This window comes from Epinephelus lanceolatus, chromosome 23, assembly GCF_041903045.1.
Source record: "Epinephelus lanceolatus isolate andai-2023 chromosome 23, ASM4190304v1, whole genome shotgun sequence".
NCBI lineage: Eukaryota > Metazoa > Chordata > Actinopteri > Perciformes > Serranidae > Epinephelus > Epinephelus lanceolatus.
The window spans coordinates 12,682,308-12,704,553 of NC_135756.1; the positions used below are offsets into that span (position 1 = coordinate 12,682,308).

A 22,246-nucleotide genomic window follows, 5' to 3' on the forward strand; every position below is an offset into this window, starting at 1 on the left:
GGTGACTCATTGCCCGTAGGTGTTGATGTGACCGTGATGGTTGTTTGTCTCTATGTATGAGCCCTGTGATAGTCTGGTGACGTGTCCAAAAATGAATCATTGCTTTCTCCAGTGGTTTTTGTGTTTAAACGTAACCATATGTCAAACACAGCATTCAGTGTATTCACTACATAATTATGTACAAATGTAATGTATCCATGGTTTGCAAAATGCACATTGCCAACATGTATTCTGGTGATTTAATTGTGCTACTACCTGATTGCTACCTTATAAATTCCTGTCTTATACTACATGCTGTTATCAGGGCTGTCAACTTTTCAAAAAACCTTGGGGTGGGATTCGGCGGGGCCGACCACAATTTCGTCGTGTAGGCCTACACATAAAATTTTTGTTTGTAAACTGATTTGGTAGATGCGATCCTGATCCCCTGCATCCTAACGGATTTTTGGGGCGCCTGCTGGAGATGGATAGGGCCTAATACCTAACATACAAATACCACACAGAGAGAAACAATGGTGGTATAGTGGGGGCCTGGGCATTCTCCCCCAGAAAATTTTGGAAGTTGTAGATGTGATTTCCTGCATTCTGTTTGGTTTAGGGGTAGCGTTCTGGAGATGGGCAATACCTACATTCATTCAAAGCCACCCTGACTTGCAGTGCCTTCACAAGTGAACAGCTCAGAGTGACTGAACTAGTTCAAACCAGAAACTAGGGCTTGCCTATGCAGCATATAGCATGCAAGTATGCAAGTCTAAGAGTGCCTAGACCTAGGCCATTTCATTTCATTTTTGACATTTACAAAGCTCTCCAAATGCCTTTACATGTTCTCACAAGTTCTTACTAGCAGGAGGACATCATTCGTCATTGTAGGTAGTAGCCTAGTTATGTAAGGTGGCGCCACCTACCGTACAGGAGTGGAATGACTACCATGTGTGAGAGTTGGCAGCTATGTGTGATTGGGTGGGGGCTACATGCCCATAAACACCCCAGCAAAATTAAAAGAAGATAAGAAAATACAGGCAGTCTTTGCAGATAAATACACTGCTACACACTTCTAGTGGATCATCAGTGATGATTGCCAAAGGATTAATTTTGTATGTTAGTCTATACACAGTTTTTCTTTGTAAAGTCCTAGTACAGTCAACAGTACATTCAAAAACAGTCTGATATTGGCTGTAAATGTCAGAGTGTTTTTGAGAAATGATAACATTTTTTTACTGTCGACCACAAGTGGTGGCAACAAGCCTGACAAGCCAAATATGCAGACTAAAAAGTATCTTACTGGAAACAGTACACTAGAATAGTCCTCTCTTAAGGAAACTTTAAGTGTTTGTCTTGAAGCTCCACGGGGAAGCTATCCTGCAAAATAAAGTACTTTGAAATCATCAGGGGATATTTGTGGTTTTGTCTGAGACAGCTGGAAGGGTATTTTTAGGGAGAAAATATCTTAAAGCTGCGGTATTGAGCAAAACCCTGCAACCCCTGCATCCCTCCAGGACCAGCAGGGTTTTGTTTCACTCCGCAGCTACATTGAAATGTAGGACAGAACAAAGATGATAGGTTCTCTGTGTAACTACGGTTAATTAATGAGTTGAGAGACACAAAGTGGGGAATTCAAGGTACAGAAGAAGACCACAAATGTAAACAGTATATCTGAAACACACCACCAGGCCCTGGAGAATAAATACAGGCATTGTCTATCAATCTTACAAACACTTTTTTCCCCCTTTTGTAAATCATGGTGACTTCATCTGAAAGGCCAGAAAGTAAAATGGTGGCTGCCAAATGTGACAGCACACTTCATAGAGCAAGTAATCTGCAACTAATCATGCTCTCTCATAATGCACAGGAGAATTCTGATATAACATATATTCAATAAATAGCTTGACATACTGTATTATCTCTGTGGACAGGACTGTACATTGTGTGTGTGGGTTTTTTTTTTTAACTTAGCTCTTTTTACTTGATTTCGGCTTGTTCCTGGTGTTTATTAGTCATCTTGTCACCCATGTGTTTTGAACCATGATAAAGCAATAAGATTCTTAATATTCTTTGTGTACAATGAATTCACTGTATAGTCTGTGTGTGACTTTAGATATTTGAAGGTAATACCCAAATTTGGTTATGTCATATACAGCATACCTTTGCAGGTATCACTTTATAATAAACCATACTTAATAAAAAAGTATACTGTGTACCACCAAAATTATTTTTCCAATCCCAAGTTGTCTTTATTAGATATGGATTTACAAAGAAATCATATAAACCCTTACTACAGGATGTCTTGTGGAAAATGATACAGAAATTCAGTTTCCTTTAAACACTATGTTTGTGTCAGCAAATAAATTCAATATAAAAGGCCATCCGTAAAGGGGACCTATTACACTATTTTTTTTAGATTCATACTACTCATACTTGGATTCATACTACTACTTTGGGCTTGGGTTCCTGCTAGAACGTCTTTATATGTTTTAACGTTCAAAAAATGTCTTATTTTTTTACCTCCTGTGTTGGAACACCTGTATTCATCCTCTGTCTGAAATACACTGTTTTAAGCCCCCCTCCAGTAAAAGCCCAGTCTGCTCTGATTGGTCAGTGTTTCCGGATCTAACACATTTGCACTCTTGGTGTCTGTGCACTATCATTGCAGCTGGGAAATTACTGTATATATATATAGAGTATAGCGGCACTTTGTACTGTGAAAAAAAATCACCAATTAAAGCTTCTTAACCAAAATCTTCACAACCTGACATGTTCCAGCAAGATTATGTTCCAAAATTCAGGGAGAACGTTTGCAACCAAGAGTAAAGTTTCCCTTACGTTAGTGTGTAGCTATATGTAGCAGTGGACCTGCAGCCAGGGTACAGCTGCACTTTCTACAGTGAAAATCAAACAGACATGTTCCAACAGAAAAATGATCCGTAATTGGAAAGAATTACCAACACCGGCAGCTAAGGTTACCTGTTTTCCTGATGTTAGCATGTAGCTGCATGTAGCAGTGAATGTAACTCTCTATGATGTGCCTGGAGCAGATGACCATCTAAAGAAATTTGCAACAAACTGATCAGAATGGTCTGATTCAAAATTAGGGAGAAATTACCATCGGCAACAAAGATAACCCGTTTCCCTGATGTTAGCATGTAGCAACAAGCTGACATCAGCTTGTCTCGAAAGTAGGAAAAAACCCAGAGTGTTCAGAATGGTCTGATCCAAAATTAGGGAGGAATTAACAACATCAACAACCAAGATTACACATTAGCATGTAGCTACATGTAGCAGTGTAGGCTATGTAATGTCAACACTTGCAATAGCTTGCCTGGAGAAGATTACCATATCACAAATAATTGTCAGCTTGTCTTGAAAGTAGAAAAATGTTGGAAACAGAATATTCACAACAGTCTAAGCCTGAAGTTTTTGCTGACAGGTAGTAGTTTTACGATACAAGTAGCTCGATATTTGAAATTTTGGCCCTGTTTATATGTGACAGAAAATAAGGAAAAGCAAAACAGGTCCCCTTTAATTACATGTATCCTGACCCTAACAAGATGTCTTTATCTACTTGTTTCCATACACGTTTGAAATTAATTGCAGCAGGCTTAAAAAGCGATATCATACAAATATGTTGGAAACATAGTTTATTCAACTGTGTTTGGTTTCCTCACAGCAAATCCAAGAGCAGTTACCGAGTCAAAAGCCACATAAGAAATCACGATAAAATGACCTAAACAAAATGTGATATTCTAAGAACATAATTTCAGTCAACATGACACTGCTGCCACGTCGACTTTGTACCTGTGAGAAGCATTCATCAAACATGGTGAACAACAACGTAACAATGAGAGCGCCTTAACTGCAAAAGCTGTAGTTTATTATCAAAGAATGGTACCATTGGGTGCATGCAAGTAATGCAAATGTATACAAATCAGCAATGCGCATGACAGCTAGGAATTAGGTAACGTAAAGAAACAATTTGACTCGTGATTTCTAGAAAACATCATCCTATCATTTCAAGGTTGAACTGAGAAGAGAAAGTAGCTTCAAGGATCATACCAGTGTCTTTTTAATCATGTGTCATTCATGTACTTCATACTACCATATACTTCAGTTACAGCTAAATCCTACTTATATTGGGAAGTTATTTCTTCTCCTAATATTATTATTTTTTACTTTATAGCTCAAAGAAGTCAATCAGTGCTATTTGCACCAAGGCACCATTTGTGAAAAAGGCACACAGGAGTGAATGACATTGGTATTTTCCTTAAGGCCACTTTGATTCATCGAAGATGCTGAAAAATGTGACTGCTATGTAACTGCTACTTTACATTTGTCCATCATCTCACATTAGGCATTATACACTGAAATTGGACTATGCAGTCCTTCTTTGCTGGTCCTTTGCACAGCAATGGATTAATTATTGTACCCACATTATATTATACATGCTAAACATTGGAACATACAAGACAGACAACAAAATGATGACTGAATTGAGACATTGGAGCCATTGTTAACCCCATTGTGTCTGTATTCAATGCCATCAAATAAAAGTTTGGAATGTTTAAAGTGTGTGTTTTTAATCAAAGCATATGAATTTATTTTTATTCATAAAACTTTTGGTCCCTTTTATATATTTTTTATTCTTTTTTTTTCCTTCATGTGTTTGTGAACTATGTGAATATTCATATCTAGAGCCAGATATTTGATGTTTGTTGAATCTAATTGCATGTTTGTCGAGAAAGATTTGCAAAATTGTCGATAGCTTGTCCTGCCATTCATCGTATCTCAAATTTGGCCCACTCTTGATTCAATCAAGATATATATTTAATTGATGAAGATGCCATTACAGTACCTCAGATTTGCATACTACTTATGTGCAAGGACATGTGAGTACTATGACAGGAGGGATATTAGGCCATTTAAATCCAGAAGGCTTTGGGCTGGGCTGTGTTATGGTAGTAGAGAGCAGGGGTCATGGAAGGGGCGTAGATTTGAGAGACGTTCTTATTCAAACATGATATCTGCAGCTTGGCGCAGGCAGTTGGAGTATTCAGGGGGCATGCTGCTGTGTGTGACATTGTTGGCGTCCAGACGCAGATGCTTCAGGCGGGAAAAGTTGAGGGGATCGACGTACTTGCAGAAACTTGCCAGATCGAACTCTACGGAGAATCAAAATTTGAGAGAAAGTTATTAAAGTTGGAAGAAAAACAATACTCAATAATCACTATATACCTTCCGACCTCAAGATTTTGACCACTAGTACAGGGACGCATGCAATACACATTCCCGTGGTCAGGTTATTCTGACAATTGTTGGCGATAACGCTCAAAGCGCAGCAAAGTGCCTGCAAAGGTGGTGAACAAGAAGACTGCAAGCTAGCCACCATGGATGGAAACAGTGCCTGGTTTAAAGTACTGAAAAAGTAGGCTTTGCCAATACTTTTAATAGAGTAAAGATCGCTGGTTGCCACTCACTGTTGATCTCGTTGGCCTGCAGGTAGAGTTGCTCCAGCTGCTGGTTGATCTCAGGAATGGATTGCAGTTTGTTGAAAGACAGGTCCAGCTCCACCAGTGACGACACATTGAAGACTCCCGCAGGGATTCCGGAGTCCACCAGCTTGTTGTGGGAGATCCTTAGGTACTGCAGCGCGGGCAGCTTGTTCAGGTATCCTGCTCCTACGCTGTCGATATCGTTGTAGTCGGCGTAGAGGATTTCCAGTGAACTTGGGACACCGGCTGGCAGCTTCTTCAGCTTGTTGTGGCTCACGTCCAGGGACAGCAGCTTCTTCAGGCCTTTGAATGCACCACTGATGCCGTCGGAGCTTAGCTGATTGTGCTGGAGGCTGATGGAGGTCAAGTTCTCCTTGTCATTCAAGAGTCCAGACGGGAACTTGGTCAACTTGTTGTGCATCATCTTCAACTCATCAAGGGCCTTTGAGGGAGGGATGACTGGCTCTGTCAGTTCGTTGTTGCTGAAGAATAGCTTCTCCAGACCTGTGAGTTTGTCGATTGTGCCCTTTGCTATCTTACCATTGGTGATCTGGTTGTTGTCAAGTACCAGCCAGCGAAGTCCATCAGTAACATTATCAAACACTCCACCCTTGATCTCTTCTATCTGGTTGTTCTGGAGGTACAGGTACTTGATCCCTGTTGGGACTACAGGAACAAACTTGAGCTTGCGGCTGTCGCAGTACATGGCACTGGGGAAGTTGATTGGGCAGTCACATTCTTGATTACAGTTGGGCCCTGAGGGTCCTAGCATGGAAACAGGCTGGTAGTCGTAGTCATAATACTGGCACAGGGCCACACCGACCAATGCAATCAACAGGGGTACACGGAGAGGGAACATGACTTCTGGAGATCCAACAGACAAGAAGGGAAGAAGAGGCAGGGAATAAGATACAAAAGGTTAGAGGGGTCAAGAGCAACAAAATGTTAAATGGGGTTTATTAATAAAATGAAGAAACTGAAGGAAAGAGGAATTATAAAACAAAACTTTTAAACTATTGTGCTAAAACCATGTCAATTGTATCCCCACTGTCCTCATGCATACACTATATCACCACACCCACCCCCCAGAGTATTATATAATCGGTCAAGAGTTCATGTCAACTGACTGGAGACCTATGAGTCCTAGATTCCTTGATTCAATTATCTGTGTGAAGCCACATCGATACAGCTGCAGCTTCAAACAAACTGCATTGCTCCCACTTCATCTGTCAACTTCATTTTTACATAAACCAGCAATGGGAGCAATAATGCAACACAGATGTTCCAAGAGTACACAGTATATATACACATACCGGTACATCAGTATACACAAGTGCTCAGCATGTATTATGCATCTCAAACACTAAACTGTTTTCAACTTTTAAGTTGAGAAACAATTGAGCAAGCAAGGAACTAAAAGCAGCTAGTTTAGGATCATGACTGTACAACATCGACCCCGCAGACAATGCAAAACCAGAATGATTAATTCCAGACACATGAAAAATGCAGACGGAAACTTGATCCAAGTGCAACAGATTGTTTCCAGAGTCTTAAAGTCACTGAAATCTATAATACCGTCCTAAAAAGGCACAGCAGATCTGTATAAACATGTAAAATCTAGGCTAATACACGATCTTATTTTTTGGTTCTTTGCACTGCTATTCTTGCCTTCTCTGTGCAGCACTAGCCTCTGCCCCAAAAGCCTAGCCAGTGACAGCTGATAATCCCATCCGGAAAACAGAAATAAAGTGGAATAATCAAACAGGAAATCACAAATCCATGCCTGCGCATGCAAGCTTACCTGTGGTTCTCTCTTCTCGTGTGTGTGGGGTGGAGGGCCAGTAGGTAAGAACAGTGTGGTGTTCAAAAACTGGAGGTCTCTGGAGAAAAACACAGAGAGAAAGAAGGAGAGAGGGGGAGGAGAGAGAAGGGAGAGGGGGTAGATGGAGAGACAAAGAGGGAGGAGAGGAGGCTTCTTCAGCAAACTGGAAGGAGTCAGGACGTCATGTAAATTAAAGGTGTCATTAGTATGAATGTCTGGAGGAGAATCATCCAAATACTGCTGTTATCTAACAAAGAGCAGGTGCAATTACACTTAAAAAATAAAATAAAAAATGTATGATGCTCTTCATGTTACCCCCACCTTTTATAATGTTTATCACCTTTACAGAGTTCTCCTAGTAATTACCCCGCAAACAACAACCCTAAATCGTGTGCAAGCAGGAATTTAAAGTCAAAGTTGAGGAGGCTGTTTGTGGAAAAATCTAAAGAGTAGGAGAAGCTATGGGTGGAAAAATGTGAAAACGATCTCTGGCAGCCATTTAACCCAGACGCCGGTTGTGAAGAGGAATAAATTCAGCCGTACCTCTCGAGCTGTGAATAAGGCTTCGGAAAATCTGACAAGAAGGTTATAAGACGGCCAGAAAAGACTTGCATAACACTTGACGCAAACATTTCTTCTCCTGCCTTTGTTTTTTGACCAAAGACATGGTCCTGTACGGGGTGAGGGTAGGTTAACGCAGATCTCAAATTCATCCCATATGTCTTTCTGTGAATTGTTTTTCACTCCTGTACCTCAACATTTTTCCCTTCCACAAGCCCTGAAATCACCCTGTGTACTATAAACCTCTCTCTATACAAATAAGGAGACAAATGACCTGAGTGGATCCTCTGATAGGTGCACATGAGGCAAGGGGGTGGGGGAGATAAATGGCCAAATGTTTCTCCCATTTGTTGGTGGACGTCCATCACACTATCACAGCATGCCGGGAATTGACGCCTGGATTTAATTGGTCGCAGTGCGGTCTGTTACTCTACTCACAGAACATTCTTAGAGACCTTTTTGGATGCATTTCTCGTGTGTGGAAAACTTTCATACCTCACATTCTAACTCAACATATCTGATTTCCAAAATATTTCTCCCACAGCAGACAATCAGTTTAGCACAGTTTGAGTTATTGGACTGCCTTTCTAGAGTCCCTATGTCCTTGATTGCATCTGCAGACTCGCTTAACCCAATGGATCATCTTTTTGCATTTGTAAGAAATAGCACCCTCAATCTCATCGATCTAAAAACACCTTATTGAGGAGTTTTGTTTCATTTAAAAGAACAAAATGTCTTTAGTTTGTAGCTTTGGCCACTTGGCTTTGATAACATATTACTCGCTCGATCTTTTAACATTTTAAGAATTGTGTCTACTGAGCTCAAAATCTTAGTCGAAGTGATGCAGTGATTAATAATCCAACACAGCGCTGCAAGGAATTTCATGAGTCATTTCGTTTTCATGGCCTCCTACGCTTATTTTAACCTGAATACATAGATAGAGTGAAACAAAATGGAAGAAGAATGAGGCATGAAGGGAGGGTTTAGGGCTTGTGTTGATTGGCCCAAATGATGCTTTTGCAGACTACCCATGCCTCACTGAGTAAAACTGCACAAACCAATGGGGATGAAAGAGAATGCGATGTTACTTTAATGTAGACGGGGTATTTTTCAAACATGGGAAAAGTGGATGGAAACAATATGAAGTCCAAAACAAACAGTTTGTCATTTAAGTACACAGCACATCCCAAAACCTGCACAATGAGAAAGCAAGTAGTCATTTCCATCAGTTAGTCATCTAAGCAAACTTAATGCTTCTCAGATTTTTGTTGTGGGAAAGTGAAAAATGTCCTACAACTATTTCCTCTCTCTGTAGCCAGTTTTGGCCCTTTCACCAAAGCCCTGAATTTATTGTATTACTGTATTATTTCTCTTTCTTAGTCATTTCTCTCCTGCGAGCTTTGTTTCTGAAAAATACTGTAGATAACAGATAACTCCCTTCTTTTACTCCCTCGTGTGTCTCTACTGACAGTCAGTGATAGATGACTTTAGAGTTACAGTAAATGCCCCAAAGGCTGTATAAACAAGCCATTAGTATTGTTGGGTCAGTAGTTTAGATCACATACAGTAAGGCATGTGCCAAAAACTTTTTTAGAATATAAGCAAACCCTAAAACCCACTGGGGTCAACACAATCTCACTCCCAACTCTTCAAATAGCCTTATGTAGCCACAATATGATGCTCTGGACACACCTCAAGCAATCAGTTGGGACTCTCAAGCTCTTTTTGGTTAACTAGGTATGGTGGTGCAGCAAGAGGGCTCCTGATTTGAACTCCGGGGTGGGGAAGCCCTTCTGTGCGGAGTTTGCATGTTCTCCCCATGTCAGTGTGGGTTCTCTCCAGGTACTCCAGCTTCCTCCCACAGTCGAAAGACATGCAGGTTAATAAGTGACTCACATGACACATGTGAATGTGAGTGTGAATGGTTGTCTGTCTCTATGTGTCAGCCCTGTGATAGTCTGGCGACTGGCCAAGGGTGTACCCTGCCTCTCGCCCATTGTCAGCTGGGATAGGCCTATAAAACCATAAGAAGGTAGCCGCAGACCACAAGCTTGCCTAGGTTAATTTGTTCTATACTGAAAACCAATGCAGTGTTCGAATGGCAGGAAAAAACAATGGAGTTCATGTCTGCTATTATTTGCAACTTACAGTGGATTCACTGATTTAAGATCTTAAAAAACCGATTGTTGGACATTAGACTGTGGGACACTGACGGCTGCAAAGGATGCACTGCTATTGAATTAAATCCTCGTAATTAATTAAAGAAAAGGCTGCCCTTTCAAAGATCCAACCCTTGTTATACACCGATACAGGGACATGCTGCCTGGTCAGTATAAAGTGTCAAATAAATTAAATTTGTAGCTAGTCTTTCATTATAATCAATGAGCCACACCTGGTGTCACAGGGCCATGCATCCCAGGTGGCTCATTAAGGTGCTTATCAATTCTTCCGCTTTTTATTCCCATGCACTGCACTCTGTTTTAGCACACTGTGAGCAACAATTTTATGTTACACATTTAATCCATTGCTAAGACTGTTCCGCTGTAAAGTTGGGCATTTTGACAGAGGTCTATAGCTATGTTTCCATCCAAAAGTGATTTGAATCATTGGGAAACGCGCATTAAAAGAAATACGAATCATGTGTGTTTCCATTACATGTACGGACTTTGGTGAAAACTACGAACTCGCGCGAGTTTTCCGCAGAACTGTAAACAAAACAAGTCTTGCATTCTTCTTCTTTTACGTTTTCTGGCGGTTGGCAACCAGCTTGTAAATGCATTACCGCCTTCCCGACCTGGAGTGTGGATATCACCATGGAGAGAGGTGCGCTACGTCAGACTTAATTCGAACATAACTGTTTCCATCCCCCGTTTTGCGAATCAACATTTTTTCAAATCAACCAAAACCCGGCTAAAGCGAGCATATTTTAGTTTGTGCGAATCAGGGGATTTTAATTCGAATTTTGGCGTTTCCATCATAATTTTGCAATGCGATACTTCTAGATGCGCATCTAAACAGGCTGATGGAAACATGGCTTATGGCAGTGGTTCCCAACTGGTTCACCCACAGGGTCCAGATTTCTCTTTAGTCATTAGTTCAAGGTCCACACAGATTAATACATTCAGTGTCATACTTGTGTTTGGCCATGTTGTCAAGCTAGTTTGCTGTCTCTGTCAAGTAGCTGTCTCTTAGTTACTCACTCTACAGCAAGAAATGGCACTGTAACATGCCAGAAACTCACTGTACTTCAAAAGTTTTTTTTTTTTTTTTTTTTTAGAAATTTGACATGTTTGCCAGTCACTTGCGGTCCTTTCAGAATGGACCAGCGACCCACTTTTGGACCACAACCCACCAGCTGGGAACCACTTGTCCATGGGGATGTGGGGAAGTACATTTGGTACTACAATAATGCTATGTCACATTGAATAATGACGTGGCAACAAGCTTGCATGGGTGTATTTGGTCTCGACTCAAAACCATTTCAATGTTCGAAGGGCAAGAACCCACAGTGGTGTTCATGTCTGCTATTACTTACAACTTTCATATCTTGTTGCGCATTGGACTGTGGGATACTGAAGGCTGCAAAGCATGCATTGTTGTTGAATTTAAATCCTCCAAATTAAGGCAAAAGGAGGGTAAATTTCACAACCCTAACCCTTGATATACACCTATACAGAGATATGCTGCCTGCATGTGTAGCTAGTCTTTCATTATAATCAATGAGCCACACCTGGTGTCACAGGACCACGCTGCACAGGTGGCTCATTAAGGTTCTTATCAATTCTTTCTCTCTTTTCTCTCCCAATGTTTTAACACACTGCACACTTTTATTGTTATACATTTAACCCATTGTTATCAAACTACCGATTAGAGCCACTTTAGATGCAGGAATCTCTAATTTAAGTGCACAAATGTTCAAAAAATACCCTAAATACTGCCTCCCCCAGTGCATTTTGAAGGGCAAAGAATGGACAAACCCCTCATACAGAATAAAAACAGCATTTCATCAGTCCATACACACCTCACATTTGTGCCCTTCATCAGGACACTGCTCAAAATATTTATTTCTCTGAGGCTGGTGTGTTTTTACCTCTGTTACTGGCTGTGTTTTTGTGTCAACCCAGACTTAAATTGTTCCAGACTGTTCGTAGAGTGGAAGCTGAAAAACAGACATTTTGTCATTTTGCTTAGTCACTGTGCTTCTTCTCCTCCAATGTGTTGATGTCTGCCTTATGCTCTCACGTCCTTTCCATTAGGCCAGATGGCAGACGTTGGCTTCCACCGCTGTTTTTCTAATACTTTTGTTTGTACTCAACTGTAACTTGTTTAATTTCCCCAAAGTAATGCCAAGTAATGAATTACTTTAAAACATAAATTCATGGAGCAAGAAAACATGGATTCAGCTGTTTCCCATGCAATGAAAATATTTGACCCAGATAGATTTAGACTTTTATTTCACTTTATTTTGCTGTTTAAAAGTCAAAGCATAAGTAATATTCAATAAAAGCAGTTTGTCATCAGCCCTTCTTTGCTCTCTTTTGACCTCAGTGTGTTTATCACTGGTAATTAAAAGAAGGCCTGTAATGTTACTGATATGATTTAAAGCATTGTCCACTATATTTCATTAAATCAAATAACTTCCTAAAACAGGAAAGGGTAGTGCTGACTGAGAATCAACATCTCAGTCTGCAGCTGTGTGCAACTTTTAACTGCTGGTGTAAAAGAAAAAAAAGGCGCATTAATCATGTGGTGTCCTGATTTTAACCAGTGATCTGCAGAGAGAAAAAACAAAATTAGGATGTTGAGGTCAAATGAGGCCAGCTTTTCCACACGACAACTTCAGACCATAATAGCTAAATCAACCAAAAAAAGCAGGAAATGCATGAAAGTCATTAGTGTTGGAGCTTTTCTTGTTAGTGTATATCATTAAGTGAAGTTGGGCTGTAGTAATTCTGTGTTCTTTTAAGGTACCAAATATGCTTTTCCTTATTTTCATAAATTGTCATAAATATAATGCTACAATGCTGGATGTTCCTCTTAAACATGGACAAAGTTTCAAATAATGAGGTAAACATACACAAAATGAATCCCTGTGAGCAATAAGGCTTCAGACTGTACTGAATACTTTAATTACGATACAAGCTGACGTCAGCTCGTGACTGATTTCTATATAAGGGCATCTGCTCCAGGCACGCTACTGCAAGTGTTTACATTACGTAGCTTAAATTGCTACATGTAGCTACATGCTAACATCAGGGAAACAAGGTAACTTGGTTGATATTTTATTTTTCCTTGATTTCAGATCATATTCCTGCTGAAATATGTCTATGGCTGGTCTGAGCTCCACTGGCTGATGGTGTCACCTGCAACTCAGAACGGAAGTACAGAGAGTTGTTGCATAGAGATGATACACCGTCTCATCTAGTTGCATTGGTGTGAACCGGCAGGTTTTTAGAATGTTGCAGAACAGTGCATTGCAAGTAGTTGCTTGTTTTCAACTCGTCTCGTCGTGAATTTTTGGTCTGAACTGGGCTTTAGAAGCTTTTATTGGTGATTTTACATGGTAGAAAGTGTTGCTTTACTCCGTTACAGTCATTCCCTGGCTGCAAGAACGCTAAACTACCACTTGTAGCTACATGTTAACATCAGGGAAACATGTAAACTTGGTCGCCAGCGTAGGGTGTCCAATTGTGAAGACTTTTGTTTGGATGCTTTTATTGGTGAGTTTTCATGGTAGAAAGTGTTGCTGTACTCCGTAACAGTCATTCCCTGGCTGCAAGTAGGCTACACTGCTACTTGTAGCTACCTGCTAACGTCAGGAAAACAAGTAATCTTGGTTGCCAGTGTTTTTAATTTCTCCCTGATTTCAGATTATATTCCTGCTAGAACATGTCCTGTTGTGAAGACTTTGGTTTAGAAGCTCTTATTTTTGATTTTTCAGCGTAGAAAGTACTGCTACACTCTGTTACATTCATTCACCCGGCTGCATTAACACTGCTACATGTAGCTCCATGCTAACATCAGGAAACACAAAAACTTGGTAACCAATGGCAATGTCTCTCAGATTTCAGATCATATTCCTGCTGGAAAATATCTGGTTGTGAAGGTTTTGGTTTAGGAGGGTTTTATTGGTTATTTTTAACAGTAAAAACTGCAGCTCTACTATGTTATAGTCATTCCCCTGGCTGTAATGACACTGCTACATGTAGCTCCATGCTAACATCAGGAAAACACATAAACTTGGTAACCAATGTCAATTTCTCTCAGACTTCAGATGATACGCCTGCTGGAAAACATCTGGTTGTGAAGGTTTTGGTTTAGGAGGGTTTTATTGGTTATTTTTAACGGTAAAAACTGCAGCTCTACTATGTTATAGTCATTCCCCTGGCTGTAATGACAGTGCACAGACACAGAGATACGCAAGACCTGGAAACACTGATCAAACAGAGCAGACTGGGCTTTTTTGGGATGGGGACTTAAAGAGACAAGGATGAATACAGATGTTCCAGCACAGACAGTATGAGGAAAATAAAGTGTTTTTGTTTCACAGAAACCCCAAATACAAGTATAAAACTGAAATGAGATCAAGAGGTCTCCTTTAAAGGACATCATTTTACTTTAACTGTGTCCTAGAATGTCCAGTAATACAAAAGGTGCTGTTGCAAATTTCCTCATGATTTTAGGAATGATTTCCATGTTTGAATCAACTTTTAAAATTGGACAACACTGACTAGGAGCTGTTTTTCTACATGTTCTACATGTGCAATGAGGTAAATTATAGACAAAACTCTCAGGTAAAGGAGAAACGACAGTGTTTTCCACTAGTGTACACTCGTCTACATTTTGCCTTTCCTCTGTAACTTGCCCAGAATGTTTGTTTCTTTGAGGGTTGGTGGTATTTAACTGTGTTCCTGGCAGTGTTTTTGTGAACCAGAGTGAATTTGTTCCAAACTAATGTTTCTGTGGAGGCTGGGAAACACACATCCTGACATTTCGCTTAGTCATCCTGCTTACTCTGCTCATGTGTGTTTTGACTGACTTTTACCGCCGCTTTTCTCGTAATTTATTCATCGTATTACAGTAATTTAGTTGAGTCCCTTGTAATAACACCAAGTAATGGATGACACCCTCGAAATAAAGTGGTAGAGGTTTACATTTCTGGGGTTTTAAACCCACTCATGTTTCAAGGCTGATTGCTGCCATCCTTTCTGCACAGATGAAGAGTTGTGCTCACAGCAATCCACTTTTGTTATATTCTCCAATACATATTTGATTGCAAACTTATCATCTTAAGTCAAAATATGTGTGATATATCTGAAATTATAAGCAAAATATTGATTTTATAGATTGAAGCATCTGAGAAAAAAATAATAAACTTACATAACATAAAAATAATCAGGGAAATTCACCCAAAAAGAAATGGAAAAACCTTTTCAATTAATTGTAATCAGAGGCAGAAAACATCTCAGAGCTATACTGTAAATATGACTGAGATTGGTCCATACACTGTTAAAAATAATGGACGTAGTCACCGTGACATCCCTCATTAGTTTGTGGACTCCCGTTTTAAAGCCTCAAGTCTGGCAATTCAGCCGTCGCCATCTTGGTTTTTGGAGCCAGAACAGACCATACTTGGACAGGAGGCTGGTGCCGTAGAGGAGCAAGGAGGTGGATCTGTCTGAGAAGCCGATGACACTATCAGCAGACAGCACTGTCACTCAAAGTGGCCACACCCTTAATTATGTGTAACTTTAAGCCTTAATACAATGTGAATGGGTGAGTTAAAGGAGCTATATGTAAGAAATCTAAAGCAAATAGTTGTAAAATCATCCTAATATGTCACAGAGACTAAGGAATAATGTTCATATAACATACTGATCTCACCGACAACAATAGTACAGCCAGAATATTTGCATCTAAAATTTTTTTTTGCAGTCTGCAAATCATGTTTATGTTTTGAATTTGTGTTTTGGCCTGTTGCGCCACCCACCGCCGTCTACCAGACACACAGTCAGTAGAGTCTCAACATCAGTTACAGTTACGACTGAGCTACAGCAGCACGGCAAGCAGCATTAGCAGTGTCCCGTTACATAGCATTAGCAGCCGGCTCCTCCTCAGCTGTATCCCGGCAGCAGCGTTAGAAGTGTCCCGGTACATAGCATTAGCAGCCGGCTCCTTCTCTGCTGTATCCCGGCAGCAGCGTTAGCAGCAGAGAAGCCGGACTTGCTCGAATGGTCCGCTGGAAAACCGAAGATCAAGGACGCGGTGACACGGCCCTGCCACGGCAGCCGCCCGTGGGCAAACAAATCAGTCTCCAGCGTGCCGCTGTCCAACAACCTCGAATCTGTAGGGGAGGGGGGGCGGACACGACTTGCGGCAATATTTTGAATTTGAGTGCAGTAACCGTTTTGGCCACATTTTACATACAACGCCTTCAAATCAAAATTCATCTCCTGTCATGAATAGGGAAATAAGCTATAGAGACCTGTACCAGGCTGTAAACATGTTTATTTCTGCTGTAAATTTGGACATTTTAACATGGGGGTCTATGGGGATTGACTCGCTCTTGAACCAGCCTCAAGTGGCCATTCAAAGAACTGCACTTTTCCATGTTGGCTTCATTTTTCAGTGCTGGAGGTTGCCGCTTGAATTATCAATCGTCAATTTAATCCCTTATCTGAGAAGCAATTGGCCAGTCTTAACTTAGCAACCAATCATAGCTTCGCAGCCAATAACAGCTGAGGAGGTCAAGTGAGTGAAGAAATGCACTTCCTTGCGTTGGACACTAGAGGCATCATCCATATTATGGATGCATACAGAAGTGGAAACGAGGTGTAAATGTGATTACACTTTGTTGTTGTGTTGTTGAAGGAAAAAACGTCACCTGCACCAACGCAGTGTGTTTATTTTGTAAGAGACTGTGTGCAAACTGTCCATTTCCTATGAAAACAGAGGTGTATTTTAAAAAGATACAATGCATGTAACAGGCTGAAGTTGATTCAGCTATCCAGAACATCAACCACAGACACACCCAGGCTACCTTGCACGTCATATGTCGACGTGGAAAGTCCAAAACATAGCAGTGATATGTGAGGACATTGGAGTGGGAATGTGTTGTCCTTAAACAAAACATCACCATCTGATGATTTCAACTGAAAGGTTTGACCTTTGTCCCAGTGAAACACATCTGCTTCAATGCAGCTCTGTTTTGCAAGGTTTATATATAGATGAAACATAAAAGATAAAAAAATAAAGCTGTATCTGGCACGTGTAAAAGCTCGGTGCAAACTACCTCCTCCAGATTCTTCTTTCTTGTCAGCACCACACCCAGACATCTACAGATAAATACCAACACAAGTAAGTAAGTAAGTAAAGTAAAGTAAACAAAAAACCTTTACAACTAACACACACACACGCTCTGTCAGAGGTACACAGATGGAGATCCAAGCAAGCATATTAGCAAACAGGGATATTCTTGGACTTCTTGGCACCGACACACACAGGCTAATAAAATCTCAGACAGCACCCAGACACCACCTTCTGTTCCTACCATGTGGCCATGTGGTATAAGCAGTGCGCTTAAAACCAGAGAGACTCATCCCCGAGGCAGGCCAAGTGATTCTCTCACCTTGTCTCTCATGGGCTCACATGTGCTGCAGGAGCGGAGCGGCACTACGATCTGCTTTACACAACAGAGCTCTGTATATGTGTGTTAAATTACCTGCATCACACGAATCACATTTTCTTACAGCCCCTAAATTAAAGGATGAAGCTAAAGTGTATTGCTTTCATATAACATCTCATGCATGGTAATAATAGGGTTTAAGACGCTGTCGTGGTGTTGATAGGAGGATTTGATTGAGGAATTAAGTATCATATCGCAGGTCAGACAGGTATAAGCTCAGGTGTCTGAGTGCAGGCTACGTTTGATTAATGTAGTTTGAAGATTGAAACAACCTTCTGGATAAATCTGTGACACATCTGCTCTCCGGCACCGCTCTTTGCTTTCGACACGGTGAAGCAGCTCAGCTTACTTTGGTTGCATAAGCGCCACAAGACAGGCTCTTCACCTACACACACACACACACACACACACACACACACACACACACACTCACATGTGCATGTGAGAACACACTAAGCAATGAGCGTACGGTATGTGCAAATATACTCTGAATTAAGTCAATGGAAACACATTTGCACACAAGTGATTTTCTCCAGTCTCTTTTCTCAAGCTTTTTACACATTAACTGAAACCTCACACACACACCTACACACCAACACACACACACACTGGCAACACGCCTACAGCAATACATCTAAGTGCTTATGGTCTAGAAGATAGACGTCTGTTGAGGAGATCAAGTTGCACTGCATGTGTGTGTCTGAGCAGGGCAGAGACGAAGAATAGAAAATGCAGTACTAGTATCCACCACATGGGGGCAACAGATTGAAGTACATTCACGCCGCTGTGTTAAACTGCCTCAGAGGTGCTGGGATGGGAGCCAGCGCTCAAACACTGATGCTTTTCAGTTTGTCCTTGTCTGAAAAAAAGTCATATCAGAGGGGGAGGATTGTGAGCCAATCATAACTCTTAAATGTTTTTTTCATAGCGTCTTTTTTGGGGGGAGGCTGTTTGCATTATTTGTAATTTAATGCCACACAGTTTGCATTTTAAGTGAGGAGAGCATTTTTCTATGGAGGCCCCAAAGTGACACCATTCACTGCTTATTTTATCAGTACAGTCGATTAAATGAATGAAAACTGTATTCTTTTTAGTCCAAGGTCACATTTGAACATTTGTTTTATTTATTTTCCACATTTGCCTCTTAAAACTTTCAGTTTATCTCAAACTTCCCAACTTTGTTCTTGCTTATATGATACTAAAAGTTGTTAAATTGGTTTTAGTGTGTCTGTAACATAAGTGTCATATAAAAAATAGAGAAACAGAAAGGAGTGTGTTGAAATTAAACAGCTGGTGGCTGTAATGCACTTTTAAAACAAATCTTAAGCTGTACATGTTTGTAGTGGTTTTAATATTTTAGTATTTTATAATCTTTTTACATATGTAATTGTTCATACTTGTGTTATTCTGTTTTATATTTGTGTACTTGATATATTGCTATACATTTGTGTTTTCATTCTTTTAATTTGTTCAAGACTTTGGTCGACTGTGATTGTTTTAAATTGCACGTCTACTCTTTCTTTCCCCATTAGGATCTCCATTAGCACCTGAAAAAGCATTGCCTATATTTCCTAAGGTCTTTGCCATAAACAGTTGGGAGAATTTTTCTACCAGAAAGGTATCTCGTAGTTAAGGTTAGGTAAAAAAAAAAAAAAAGCTGTGGTTTCGGTTAATATGAATAGATTTCTGACAGAAGGGGCTTTCTTGGAGAATAGCCAACAAGGAAAATGTCTGCCACGTGCAAACTATAGATTGTATGATAAAGATGGATGACAGAAAAGCTCCACAAAAGTGAAGCCAAAAAATCTTAGTCGCCCCCTGGTGGCTGGCTGCAGTATAGCTCATAAATCCTGCCCCTTCCATGTTAGCAGATGGAACGTGGGCAGAATTAAAAGATTAAAATACCAACAGGTCAAATTAATTTTTCCCAAATACGGTTTCTTTCGTGTTAGGTAGTTCTTATCATGTTCGTGTTCTCTTTTCTGCTAAATTTAATTTTAATTATTTATATGATGAGATAGAAACAGGGGTTGATGTGATTTTATTCTGGCAACAATTAAATCGTAGGCAACTGGACTTTGATTTTGTCTAGAAGACGTTTCGCCTCTTATCCAAGCGGCTTCATCAGTTCTCAACGCATCAGTCTGACTAGTCCTCACTAGTCTGACAAACAGTGGAGTAAGACTCAGGTTTTTAACCTCTGTGGAGGTGTACACCCACCACCCTCATAAGACGTAGATGGATTCTTTCACCCCTCTGAGGGGTGAAAGAATCCATCTACGTCAAAATAGAGAAACCGTCTCTAAACAGGGGAGGTGGCCTGAGACACCACCTATCCCCCATTTACAATGCGGCCCTTGCTGCTGTACCTAAGAGTTTGAACAACAAAGACTGCCCGAAACTAACCTCAAGTGGCTAAAAGAAACACAACGACAGTCGTTCACTGGTAACCACACATCATGCCTAACGACTGTTGCTCACCAGTGGCCCCACCCACTCCTAACGACCGTCGTTCACTAGTGTGACTCACCTGACCCAAACAATGGTCCAGTGAAACTCCACTAACGAAGTATTGTCTTATGAGGGTGGTGGGTGTACACCTCCACAGAGGTTAAAAACCTGAGTCTTACTCCACTGTTTGTCAGACTAGTGAGGACTAGTCAGACTGATGCATTGAGAACTGATGAAGCCGCTTGGATAAAAGGCGAAACGTCTTCTAGACAAAATCAAAGTCCAGTTGCCTACGATTTAATTGTTGCCAGAATGGAATTGACCTGGATAAATGAGAATATCCACAGACTTAGGGGTTGATATGGTATGGTGGAAACTGGTTTAACATAAAATAGGAAAACAACAACAACAACAACAACAAAATCATCCTTGTAGCAAACATTAAGCCAAACACAAAATTATTAATAAATCCCAAATCCTCAAGAATTCATAACAGACTTGATTTTGATCTTCTTAACAAGCAATTCTTAATAAATATAAAACCTTGTCTAAATAACCTTGAATTTATTACTATACTATATTATACATATATTGAGTCACCTTAAACTGGATTGTATTGTAAGCATGGGACATTTTAAAAAACAGGATTAGGGACTTTTTGATCACTGAATGCACATCATGTCAGGTGACTAAACGCTGCTAATGTCAAGTGCTTGTTGTAAATTGGCTGTTTGTTTTAAGTCTGTTGTTTGTTTTCTTTGTGAAAATTTCATGTTGATTGTCTTAACTTTTTGCTGTAGTGTATTTAGTCTGTTTTTTTTTTCTTTTATGTTAAAATTTTCATGCTACTTGGTCAGGACTCCCTTGAAAGACATTTTGAATTTCAATGGGACTATTCCTGGTAAAATAAAATTAAATAACAAATGAAATAAAATAGGAAATAAAACAAAATTAAATAAAATTAAATAACAAATGAAATAATATAAAATAAAATAATAAAATAAATGTATTCATCCTTATTTTTCACATATTTAATTCTAAGAAAATAGGGTATAAAACATATTTAATTATCCACCCAAAGTTATGTTTGATTCTTACACATTTTTTCTTAATATACAAACACTGAACTTAATTATAGTTCCTCAATATGTTATGTATATTCTAATATTCTCTTGAGCAATATGTACTAGTAATGAATTCCTGACCATGGCTCTGTACATCACTGTTTTCTACTTGTTTTCACTTCAGGTAGCATGAACCTTTTTTCTGCTGGAAAACAAGATTCTTATCATTGATAATTAGACACCGTAGGCTACAACCTGCCTCCACAGGCAGGAGTCTGGACCACTACAGGTCTCCAGGGAGTTCAGTTCTTATTTCTTTAACCTAAATATTCCCATTACAGTCTCTTAAATGACTGCAGGATTATAAATCACTGGTGGCTCAGAGGCCTGAAATGGTGCTTATGCAAATATTTTTTTCTTTACCTCAGACCACAAACCCATCAATATGAGCTGGAGGCTGCAGAGGCAGCTAGACTCAAATTAATCCACCATAAGTCTGAGTTTATAACTTTCTCTCGACCCCCCACCCAGCTGTTTCCACTCCACATGGGACCTGAATGTGTTGATACGATGACTCACTGATTCACATTGTCTCCTCACACCATGAGAGTCTATTAGCTTATCAAACCTGTGTGTTCTCCCTGTGTCAGTGTGATTTCCTCAGGGAGCTCCGGTTTGCCTCCACAAACCATGGACACGGCAGACTGGAGACTCGAAACTGAATGCGTTGTGTGTCTGTTTGTATATATAGATGCATATACGTCCTGTAAATGTATACAGTACATTCTGTGATGTACCCTGACTCTTGGCCAGTGCATGCTGGGAATGGCTCCACCCCCTGGACCCTGCACAGGATAAGGGAAAATAGAAAATAAATGGGAGGGTGGGCTCAGAACAAGAACTGCATGTTTTCATTATTTATTGTTTTATGAAAAATAGTTTAGTTTAGTTAGTATACTGTGCCTTCAATGGCTTTTGCTTTTTAATTTTTCTCTTCCTGTAATAATCTCATCATAGACTCTATCCACCATTTCCATTTCCAAGTATTTATTTATTTTTGGTGGGGAGGGTGCTTATGTCGCCCACAGGAAGATCCGCCACTGCTGACAGGACTGATACTTGCTGCTCCATGACACTCACATCCTGAGAAATAAACTTGATGAATGAACCCTGTGTTACA

At 40.1% G+C, this 22,246-nt stretch overlaps 1 protein-coding gene across 1 annotated transcript; it reads right to left on the reverse strand.

Moving 5' to 3' along the window:
* Positions 1-3,618: 3,618 nt before the first annotated feature.
* lum (lumican) lies at positions 3,619-7,363 on the reverse strand. Its single transcript, XM_033615254.2, has 3 exons — positions 7,285-7,363; positions 5,469-6,347; positions 3,619-5,153 (listed from the first exon to the last, which is right to left on the reverse strand). The coding sequence occupies exons 2-3, from the start codon at positions 6,340-6,342 to the stop codon at positions 4,999-5,001; spliced, it is 1,029 nt and encodes a 342-aa protein (XP_033471145.2). The 5' UTR covers positions 6,343-6,347; positions 7,285-7,363; the 3' UTR covers positions 3,619-4,998.
* Positions 7,364-22,246: the final 14,883 nt, after the last annotated feature.

Coding starts and splice junctions, on each gene's coding strand:
- lum (XM_033615254.2), bottom strand. CDS start 6,342: ATGTTCCCTCTCCGTGTACCCCTGTTGATTGCATTGGTCGGTGTGGCC. Junction 5,154..5,468: donor GCAGGCCAACGAGATCAACA/GTGAGTGGCAAC, acceptor GATTCTCCGTAG/AGTTCGATCTGGCAAGTTTC.